Source organism: Rhodnius prolixus, unplaced genomic scaffold, assembly GCF_049639745.1.
Source record: "Rhodnius prolixus isolate KJV_2025 unplaced genomic scaffold, Rpr scaffold_4, whole genome shotgun sequence".
NCBI classification, from domain to species: Eukaryota; Metazoa; Arthropoda; class Insecta; order Hemiptera; family Reduviidae; genus Rhodnius; species Rhodnius prolixus.
The window spans coordinates 39950291-39962500 of record NW_027411614.1 but is presented as its reverse complement, the minus strand read 5'-3'; the positions used below and the strand labels follow the sequence as shown (position 1 = coordinate 39962500).

General features: G+C 35.6%; 1 protein-coding gene across 2 annotated transcripts in view; it reads left to right on the top strand.

The window, feature by feature from the left end:
* The window catches only part of LOC141455859 (neurotrimin-like), a 433945-nt gene that overhangs the window by 364619 nt on the left and 57116 nt on the right, over nucleotides 1-12210 (top strand). For both annotated transcript variants that reach the window (XM_074131299.1, XM_074131298.1), the window contains exon 6: nucleotides 8834-8984. In XM_074131299.1, coding sequence (XP_073987400.1) covers nucleotides 8834-8984 — 151 coding nt within the window. The remainder of the gene's footprint in view (nucleotides 1-8833; nucleotides 8985-12210) is intronic.

Below are 12210 nucleotides of genomic sequence, written 5' to 3'. Positions count from 1 at the left end.
ATTTCAAATTATTCGCTGACCACTTTTGAATATTTATTCGCTCTGCTGGATATCACAGACTACTAAAACTTAATTTATTATTTAATATTTTACCAAATGAAACTCTTTCACACTAACCTTATTTAAGATTTGTGCACTTTTATTGAAAAGAAGAATTGAAACCCAATCATAAAAAGTTATACAATAATTTAATTTCAAATATACACAAAGGAAAAGAGGTATTTTATATTTTACATTAGGCATTAATTTCAGAAATTTAATGTAGCTGCATTCTCCTTTAGTGACCGTAAACTATTAATATTTAGAAATGAACGTGAGGATTCGGTCAAAATAAAAAAACAGCAACTCCGCCTTTACGCCAACATTTCGACAAACTTTTTGTCTTCCTCAGGGAGTTGTTATGTGAGTTGTTTGAAACAGAAAAAAGAAAAAACTTTTAATGTAGCTCTTATGATTTTCTTTACATTTCGCTTTTCAACTTAAGTAATTCTTTGTGCTAGTATATATTTTAAATTATGTAAATTTTTGTACCAAAAATAAACCAAAATAAATGAATATTATGTCGGAATTGCCTACCTTATAAAAGAGAGCAGTGGTATAAATTTTTAATTTGCATACGTAGAACTACATACAGGCCCTAGGCTATTTTAGAATAGTCCGCGAAGTAGAACAGAGATGGAGATGAGAGGTTTATTTATTAATAAGAAAGGTGGTCCTAAGGGAGTCTGCGAAACCTCTGTATTAGTAGTTGGTAGATAGTGCTCACCCAGTGCTTTTGGTAGAGGGTAAATGATACCCTAAACCAAGCACCACTTAGCTATGTATTAACTTCCTATTATCTACTAATTATATGTGTTTCCATTCTGGTCGTTTAAATCAAATCTAAACTGATTTATGTTCATTTCTAATTATAGTCAGCAATATGAAATCATTAATTTCTAATAAATTTGTCACACAACCAGGTTATATAATGAATGTTGCTTCATCTTGATTGAGTCCAAATGAAATATTTTTTACTCTCAACTAAGTAAAGTAATCGCCAATTTTTTCTGAGTCGCCGAACTTTCAACTACCAAATTAAATATCGTGGGACGGGAACAGGTTCGTGCGGTTCTCAGAGATTAGATCTGGACATAACATGAAAAGAACCGGGTGACACTTCCTGGGGTCACACACTGGAAGAGTATTATGCCTTTGCTGTGTAAACAAAGAACGAAGGAGACTCTGGGCTTGGGCAGATATCAGATTACTCTGATTACAGGCCTATTCACAGGGCACGGCAGGTTCAGAAAGCACCTTTACAAGTCAGGGCTTATCTGCTCGGAACCGTTGTGCAGATTGTGTCAGAAAGAGGAGGAAACGGCCTCTCACTTGTTGCAATCGAGAGGCTGCGCTATGATATCTTTGGAACTTTGAGGCCAAAGGAGATTAAAGCGCAGAAGGAACTGGTCCTCAACCTTTTTAGATGGGGAGGTTTCAACTATTAGACTCAAAATAGGGGAAGGCACAATAAGCCTCTTGTGGCTGCGGTGCCTTGGGCATAGGTCCCATCCTGCTTTCTAATTTAATCTAATCTTATTCAGGATCTACTTAAACTATGAGCTTTAATGTTTTGAAAATAATCAATATGTACTTTCAGCCAGTACATTATTTTCTTGTGAAAGTCAAAGCGGACGACCAGCATCGTAGTTAAGGACATGCCGTACACAATTTGAGGGCATCATATGCATTAGCTGCAGCAGCAAAAGTATATGGCAAATTAGAATTACGCTCTCTTCCCTGAAGAAAGTTGGTACCTTTACTGCTTCAGTCTAAAACAAACACTGTGAACTCTGATGTACACTCAGGGACCACAGAAGATAGTAGTCCACAATTAGAGGTTTTGGCGAATCCTAAGAATAATTCTAGTTCTTAGCTCAAACATTTGGCCATAAATGTATATTTAAAGTTTTTAGACACCTTCGCTCTAGTATGTACACTTTGTTACTTGAAGCGAACCACAATAGATTTACAATATGGCTCTCTTGAAGCTATATTTAGTGCTTTTCTTGGGCAGCAGACCATTTATTGATAATAAAATCCATAGTTCTCGAATAAAATAATTTCAGTTTAACTTTTTTCTATTTAATAATGTTATTAAAGACTGGCATTTTTAAACTTAATTTTGAAGTTTATTTAAAAATTAAAGTTTTGTTTTACCATTGTTAACTGTTTCATTTTATCGCTGACATTTCTTATATTTTACTTTGAATTAAATTTATAACAATAAGAATTCATTCGGTTATAATTAAGTGGCCTAATTTGTCCTCTTGTCAGATCTAACAATGAATTATTGTTAATAAGATCTGGCTTTTATTGATTACCTAACTCATAGTTTATTTATTATGGCAAAATCCTATTCTAACCAAATAAATTCAATGGGAAAATTCAAATAATTGAAAATCGTGGAAAACCACCAGCTTACAGCTAATAGTGACCATTTTCCACAGTAATGGCTAATAAAATATCTATTGAATGGTATTAGCATTGACAGTTCAGTTAAGACCCGGTGTTATCTAAGGCAGTGAGCGTTATTAATCAATTGTGCCAATGAATTATTGATGAAGAAATTTGCAACACAGCGGAAGCCCTTATGATATTATTGTTTAAGTGATATAGTAGGCGGAAAACCTTGTTGCTAATGGTACCGCATTTCAATATCAATCACTAGCCTAATTCCTGTTTAGATTTGTTGAATTGTGTATTATGTTTCCGAAATGATAAAGAGATTTTTATAGAAGTTTCTCTCTAATCAATAAATGTTTACCTATTGAACTGCCAACGAAAAACAAGTTTTCTTGGACCAAAGTTAAGGAAAATTCAGAAAAAAAGGGGAAAGCTCAAATTTGATGTATTTTAGTTACCACCTATCCCTCATAAAGTCTAGGCCACTTTTTCTGGGTCCAGTTCTTGTTGAATCCCAGCCAAAAAGCGCTCAAAACTGACATCTCGAACATTTCAATGCAAATGGTGGCCAGCAGAGATAGTTGATGTATGCATCTTCAAGTATTAGCACCGGCAAACACTAGCTGATTATCTCACACTTGCCCATTGAACACATTTCAGACTTCTACAGTCTATTTACAGACACTAAAACTTAATGGAGCCACAATAGATCTACTAGATTGCGATGGACTTAGCTTTTAATCCGATCCCTCTCATTATAGAATCTTCATTCTCCCAGAATTGCTAATTTTTGTTTCCTTGTTCTTTTTATTCCTTGCGATTCTCTTGTTGGTTTAGCTTAAATTTTATTTTTTATTTATAATGCTTTATAGAAATTACATTCTGTAGCAAAGAGCAAGAGAGTTGGCCTCTGCTAAACAATAAAAAATACATTGGAAACAAAGATAAAATAAAATACAAAAAATAATGAAATTTTCATAAGAAACAAAAATATAAATATTACAAGAGCAAAAAACAAAAATTCAAATGACAATATTAATTAGTGTTGGTGCTAATCCCTTCATATAATTAAGTGGTTACTGAAAATTCAAATTTATTTCTAGAAAGAGATATCCTTATAGCTACCAAAAATACAGTTAACAAATTTTAATCTCTCATCCAACGCGCCTGCCAAATAATAAAAAATACTTTTCAATTTTAAATTGTCAACAATATCAAATAGTGAGAGGAAGGGATCAGAACTGGCAATTAAATACTTGTGAAGCCATTTCTCCCTTAACTTTCCATAATAAGAACAGCTTAGGACAAAATGTGAAACATCATCTTTTTGATTACTAAAACAAGTAAAACAGGTTCTATTAGGATAGAAATGGTGTTTCACACCATTGTACAGAACGGTTGGATACTTATTGCTAATTACTCTAAACTGAACAATTACTTTGGTCATAACAAAATTACAATTAAGATTAATAAGCGCATTATTCTGCCCTAGAGCACATAATAATCGGTAATTTGGATTGTATGTTGAGTTGATTACCACATCGATATCCCTACTGAAACTATTATTAGAAAATTTTAAATTGAGGTCTTTTAGATGACAACTATCCGCGTATTGCATCTGCCATACGTCCTGAGCTCCAATGGAGAACAGTAGGTCCCTCAGGGAACCAGCCCAATTAAAGGGAACATCAGAGTTAGGCAAAAGTTCCACAAGTCTGGAATAACACTTTCTCAGCAATGAATCGTTATCCGCGGATAGCAATTTAACCCAGAATTTCAAAACTCTACTAAAGACTCTGACCTTAATGTGGAGACACTCAGATTCGAGGCGGACATAACTATCAGGTGTGTGAAGTGGAAGATTCAGGAGCAACTTCAAAAATTTTAACTGAACGCGTTCAACTTGAGCAAAATAATTTAGCGCCCAGATTTCTGAGGAGTATAAGAGCACGGAAGAGATCATACTGTTATAAAGAAGCATTTTAGATTTCCAACTGTCAGATTTGTAATATGATAGAACGTTTAAAACTCTTGGTATCGCAACAGAGCTCTTGGAAACAAAAAACTCGCATGCTAATCTGAATTTGCCCGAGGAAGCAAGAGGTACACCTAGGTATGTGAAGTTACTTCTAACTTTTATTGGGATACCATTATATGTAAAAGAGGAGTGTTTCCTGATGCGGCCAGCTCTGTTAAATGGTACTATAACTGTTTTTGAGGTATTCACTACAAGCTCATTTCTTTCGCAGTACTTAGCCAGTAACGAAAGTTTAAATTGGGCATCATGCCACGAATATGCAAAGATAGCCAGATCATCGGCGTACAGCAACATCAGCAGGTCTGACTCGTTATTGATGCTAATACCAGTAGCCCCATTAGAACGGAAAAAGTCCACAATGTCACTAATAAAGAGTGAGAATAGCAGAGGACTGAGCTTTTCCCCCTGAAGAACCCCTCTATCGACCTTTATTTTCCTAGATTGAGTGGCTTGTTGATCAATGAAAACAACAGCATTATCATAAATTTTTTTAATCAATCTTATACATTTCGAACTAATTCCTAGATCAAATAGCTTAAGCCAAAGAAGGTCATGGGACACAGAGTCAAAGGCTTTCATAAAATCTACAAAGATGACCCATACTTGACTGTTTTTCAACCTTAACTGAATATTAATTGCAGAGTTCAGAACAAAAATAGCATCAACGCAACTCTTGCCGGCTCTAAAGCCGTATTGTTCTATAGGTAGCACCTCATTCGATTCAACCCAACTACTAAGTCGATTATTTAAAATTTTTGTAAAAATCTTTGTAATACAATTTACAAGGGCAATACCCCTGTAGTTCTCAGGTAGTTCGGGGTTCCCTTTTTTAAAAATCGGATTTAGCTTGATGACACTCCAGGCTTCAGGTACCGTTTCACTTTCCCAAACTACATTTAGGAGATGCAAAAGGTAGTGAACCCAGCTAGCAGGCAGAGTCCTAAAACACTCGGTAGGAATCAAGTCAGGGCCAGGTGACCTGCCACTCCTGCCAGAATCCATACTGTCGACAAGCTCCTCCAAGGTGATATGCGAATCAAGACTCTCGACTGAAACGCCATAAAAATGGACCGATTCTAAAGGGTTCGGGGAATTAGCTCGAAATAAGTTAGTATAAAATTGCTCCCAAGTTGCAACATCTAAACTACTGACTTGAGGTTTCCTATTTAAGGCCTTCACTAGATTCCAGAATTGCTTGGAATTATCTATATTCATGAAATCAGCCCTCAATTTATTCTTAAATATTTCTTTCTCCTGTCTAATAATTTTTTTATATTGATTCTTAGCATTCAAGTAGAGTTCAAACAACTCTCCCTCAAAACCATCCCTTCTACATTTTCTATGAATAGAGTTAAAACATTTTTTTGCGGCTCTGCAGTTCCTATTAAACCAAGGTTTGCTGCATGCAGACCTATTAGAAAAATGTTTTTCTTTAATAATTCCTGAATTTCTAGCTGCAACGTTCATTGTATCAATCAAGTTGCTATTTAGAATTTCCACAGAGTCACTGAAGACATTTATATTGACAGAATGATCCAACAGATAGTAAAAGTTTATTAAATTTTCTGGAGATAAGTCCAAAATTGAAAAGCTATTAACAGGTATTCGCCTAGTATCCTTAGAGAAGGCAGATATCCCCGGCTCGCTATATGTCAAAGAGCACAGAAAGTGGTCCGAGAAGGAAGAATTATCATTGACCTTAAAATCGAGACAACAGTTCAGTGCCAAATGATTGACCCATGTCAGATCTATGGTGCTCTTTCCCTGGGGGCCGACGAAAGTGTACCGGCCTGGAGAGTCGCTGGGAGATCTGCCATTACACAATAGTAGGCCCAACTCTTCCATATGTTGTATCAGACAGCGACCCCTCGTGTCCAACTTATCATCCATCGAAGATCTAACACCAGTAAAGAAAGAATCATCAAAAAGGTCATTATCCAAACTATTACCATTACCAACTCTAATGTTAAAGTCCCCAGCTAGGATAAATTTATCATTAACATAACTTACCATCAAGTTATATAGAGTATCATTAATAAATTTTACTATTACATCAAAATTCAGATTAGGTGAAAAATATAAGTATCCAACAATTATGAAGCCAGACAAAAATGACATCCTCAGGAAGATCCAGTTTTCATTAGACTCAATTAAGACAATATTATTGAACACACTTTTTTTAACATAAACAGCAATACCACCGCTGGCTCTACCTCTCTGAAAATCTTTCCTGGCTTTACAAACAAAATGTACGTAATTATTATCTACAAAAGGCAAATATATACAATCCTTGGTTGACCATGTCTCACATAAGCCCAGAATATCAAACTTTAACAGCTCACTAATTTGATCATTATTTAAGTAACTTAATGTAGAAACACCATGAATATTCCAAAAACCAATATTCAAAACATTACCTCTACTTACAATATTTCCTTCAGAGCTCAATTTATTGGGAGTTACTTTTTCGGCACTATGGACGAAGGCTTCTTTAGTAAAAAAGGTGTTAAGGGACCTGATGAAGTAGATGGACATTCTTCGCGATTCTTCCTCTTCTTTGTAGTCTTTGAGGCTCCCGACTGTGCCGATGTATCCGTATCCTCACAATCTGTATCAGTTCCAAACAAGTCAAAATACGCAAGTTGGTGTTTTCCCATCTGCGATGTGGTCAGATCTAGGAGATCTTCCGATGAACGAACATGTATTGGAGTAGGATTTTCAGCTAATTTAACCATTACTTTCCCATTTCGAGTCCATAATCGAGACAATTTACCTTCCTTCAATAAAACTTTAGCCTCTTTAAAAACTTTGAAGCTGGGCGGCGATAAATATTCATTCACATAAATTAATGAAGTTGCATCAAGGCCAAAAATCTTCAGGGACAATTTCTTCTTATTTAGTTTACATTTAATTAAAAACCTTATCTTTATAGAAGTTTTCATAAATTTAACAAATATTGGCGGATGGCTGGGGTTCCTTCCAGTCCGACCACGGTAAATACTATCAATAACATCTCTATCAAAATCAATATCAATTTCTTTCGAAAGAGTTTCAAAAATCGAAAATAAATCTTCATTAGGCAATTCAGGTATATTGTCAATTTTAAGTATATTTTGGTACGACTGTTGGGAGAATTCAATAATAGATCTTTGTAGTTCAATAATTCTATTATTTAGTTCAATATTATCATTTTTTATTTCCAATATATGTTTTCCTGCTTTTTTAATGTCTTTGGAGAATCTAAGAGATAGTTTATTAACGTCTTTTTTAATATCAATAATATCTTTTGACGAGCTTTGGTGTTCGAGTTTAAACGCAGCTAAGTCCTTTTGAATGGAATTCATATCGGTACTTATCTTGTCTAGCCGGGCTAGAATTATCTGAAGGGAAGCACTCTCCCCACTGATCGCTGGCGGTTTTACCTCAGACGCAGCCATGCGGATATTTTGCCAACTATTTCTTCTTTACTGATTCGGCTACTAGCACCGAAAACTGAACTATGAACTCACAATACGAAAAAACAGTAACTTGATAACTAAGCTCTTTAAACTAGATTTCAATTAGTTTCTATAATATATCAGCAAACACAAAATAAACGACAAATTTACTTGCATCAACGTAAGCAACGTAATTCACAGATTCGCTGGAGTTATTTTCAATCAAAACAAAGGCAATAAACCCTCAAAAACTCGAAAAACATACAGAGCGTTAAAGAGACAACCGTACACTATCACTGCCCAAGGCCAACTCACAAATTCAACAAATGTTGAATATGTAAACCTTTTCAGCAAATATCGATCGAAGATCTCAGCCATCATTGATCTGACAGTAATTTAACTGACCCATGAGTTAGCTGATGTGAACTACTTCATGGCTTTGACGAATCCACAGGCAAACTTCACAAACACATGTGTATTTCTTAACAACGCTTACATCTGCAAGAAAAAAACCAAACACTGTCTTTTAAGGAAGTAAAAAAACATGTGGGACATGTTGGATAGATTTTACAACCTACCGTTCTTCAAATCGCCATGTGAGAAACAAACTCGCAATTTTTGACTTAATTTAAATCCTTCCTTATCTTTTATTTTGAGTTAATGTCCTTTCTTACGGGTTTTTGTTGGGCATTTTTCACTTAGAAAAATTCATCTAAAATGTTTTGGACTAAAATCACTGAATTGCGAGTTACGTTCCCCTGGTTCTGATTTGGCGAAATAATGTGTAATAATCGCCTTCTTGTTTGAAAAGCATAATTTTTTTTTTTATTAATTAGGAAACAAATTTAAATTTAATTTCTGTCACAAAGTTATTGTTTTAATTATTGAAGCACAATTATATTTTATTTTACAGACGAATACCACACTGCCCGGCCTGAAACCAATGAACGGTTCGACACTGTCAATGGGACCAGTGACCAGACACCAAGCTGGAATGTACCAATGTATAGCTAACAACGGCGTCGGATATCCGGCAGTCAGAGAACTTACCCTTAGAGTACTCTGTAAGTTTGAACATGTTTTTGAATTTTTTAAAAAAATTATTTGACTTTCTGAAAAACATAGCTTAATTAATTTAATTATCTTTTATTATTATATAAGACTACAAAACTCACTTGCCATATTAGTAGCATTACAACTAAAACGTATTTTCTTAAGAGTTAGAAATTGTTTATTACTTTTAAATTGCTAAACACAATCACATAAATTAGCTTTTAGAATAATAGATAAAAAATGGAATTTATTGATGGCAAAATAAATTTGGCATTGAAATACGAGGGTCGTTTGAAAAGTCCGTGCAAAGTCAGAGAGATAGCACCACTGGCGCGTATCGAGGTTATGTTTAGTTAGTAGCATCTCTTGGAAGAACGCACACCAAGTTTCAGCCACATCGGTCTATTTCTTTGTGTTTGGCATTCGTTTGAATCGAGGAAGTCGAGTGATTTTCAAAAAATGGACGAAAAAGAATTTCGTGTGTTGATTAAACACTACTTTATGAAAGGCAAAACGCCTCAGGAGACTAAAGAGAAGCTTGATAAACATTATGGTGACTCTGCACCTTCGATTAGAACCGTTTATAAGTGGTTTCAAAATTTTCGGAGTGGCCATATGGGCACAAGTGACGCTGAACGTTCTGGACGCCCTGTTGAGGTTACTACTCCAGAAATCATTGATAAAATCCATGATATTGATGGATGACAGAAGAGTGAAGGTGCGTGAGATTGCTAGTGCTGTGGGCATCTCGAATGAACGGGTACATAATATTTTGCATCAACATTTGGACATGACATAGCTATCCGCAAGATGGGTGCCGCGATTGCTCACGCTTGACCAAAAACGAAATCGTTTGAAGTGTTGCAAGGACGGTTTGCAGCTGTTCCAGAAGAATCCGCAGGACTTTAAGCGTCGTTTCGTCACTGTGGATGAAACATGGATACATCACTACACTCCTGAGACCAAAGAACAATCTAAACAATGGGTTACCAAGGGGGAATCTGCGCCAAAAAAGGCGAAGACCGCTCCTTCGGCCGGAAAGATTATGGCGACTGTCTTTTGGGATTCGCAAGGAATAATCCTCATCGACTATCTGGTAAAGGGTAAAACTATTATAGGTGCATATTATTCATCGTTATTGGACCGTTTGAAAACCGAGCTGCAAGAAAAACGCCCACGATTGGCCCACAAAAAAGTCCTTTTCCATCACGACAACGCACCTCAGCAGTTGTGGTCGCAAAATTAATGGAAATAGGGTTCCAACTCGTTTCACATCCCCCCTATTCTCCAGACTTGGCTCCCTCGGACTACTATTTGTTCCCCAATATGAAGAAATGGCTGGCGGGAAAAAGTTTTTACTCAATCGAGGAGGTGATTGCAGAAACGAATGGCTATTTTTCAGACTTGGACAAATCCTATTATTCGGAAGGGATCAACAAACTAGAGCAGCGTTGGACGAAGTGTATAAGCCTAAAAGGAGACTATGTTGAAAAATAAAAAAGGTTTACCCCAAAAAATTAAGTAGTTTTTATTTTTGCACGGACTTTTCAAACGATCCTCGTACGTTATACCAATGGGGCAAAAGTTGGGTATTTAGCGTTTCGGACAGAACTGTAGTTTGTGCTTTAAATCTGTCTATTTCTTGTATCTAAAAGGTTCGGGACGATGTAGCTTTTAATGGCCAAGTCTTTTCATAACACAGGTCTACAATAATTTTGCTGTTTTGAGTTTTTGAGTCATTTTGAAGTAATATGCATGTCCTGATACCAAGTATGACACCCGTTTACTTGTATCACATACCATTTTTTTTTTAGTCATAGTCTTAATTTTTTAGACTTAGTAGCGTTATTGCATACTTCACACTATCTTTTATTTTTAATATTGTAACGAAGTTGATCTGAGGAGCCTGGCAAGTTTTTATAGATGTAACCAAGAAGTTTTTAGGAAACACCAAAGATCCTATGCAAAATTAGTAGCCACAATGCTTGAGCAATTCAGAATTCTCGGATGCAACATGAGTCTTAAGGTGCACTTTCTATTTTCGCATTTGGATGTATTTCGTGAGAATCTGGGGGCGTTGAGCGAGGAACAAGGCGAACGCTTCCATCAGGACATCCGGGAGATGGAACGGCGGTACCAAGGACGATGGAGTATATTAATGATAGCGGATTACTGCTGGACGCTTCAAAGAGAAGACTCTGCAGCAGGTCATATGAGAATTTCAAAGAAAAGATCACTGGAAGGCAAACGAAAACGTTATTATTGATTAAATAACATTCTAGTGAATCAACATTGCGCATTTCCAAGTAATACAACCAGCATTTTAATCAAAACTGTATCAACATTTGAAAAGAAATGTGTATATTTTGCAATTAACATTGAATTTTTCATTCTCGATTTGTAAAAAAACCTGATGTGATAGGAGAAAAGGGGGGTTATTTTTGAAAATTGCTGTACTCAATTGTATATAATCACTTTTCAGAAGTAAAACAGCTCTCAAAAAGTTTCATTTTGTAGACCTGTGTAATCAATGCATTTTAGTAGACCAAACACTTTGCTAGTCGATATCCATTCTAGCCTTTGCTGTTTCTGTTCACCATTATAGGACATTGTCATCACTCGATATATCCTGGATCATTATCACCAAATATGTGAAAGAGAAGGAGACATTGCTGGCTGCTACTGACAACCATGAATTTGGTTTTCAAACCATTGTTCGCAGACCTAACTCCTGTCCATAGATATTTATTTTCTCTAACAGGTTTTATGATTCATGATACAATGACGATATCATTCCAAGAGACTGTACAGTTTATATTCAAGTTGGTTCCATTTAAATAAAACAATGTAGCTAACAGCAGTTCGTACTGAGAAATAACATCACAATTACATTTAAAAGTAAAATGACGAATTGAATTTAATCTATTGTATTAGAAATATTTAAAAAAACGCTGTGTTCAATAAATATAAGTATATTTGAGTGGTTAAGAAAAGTAAAGGTAAAAAAAATTGCCTGAAGACGATTCTATTGGATTGTTCCCCTTATTATAACTTGGTAAAAAATGGCCGAAATAGCAAGGCGTTTTTCTTTTATCCCTTTTTTTCTCTTCTTTAGGAGCAGGGATTATGAACGGGAGATATGGTGGTGGGAAAAGTATCTTACCTATAATATTTTTCCGCTGTCTCCTGCGAGAAGATTCATTATTGTCCAATTTCCCGAGCTGAGAGCCAGGAAAA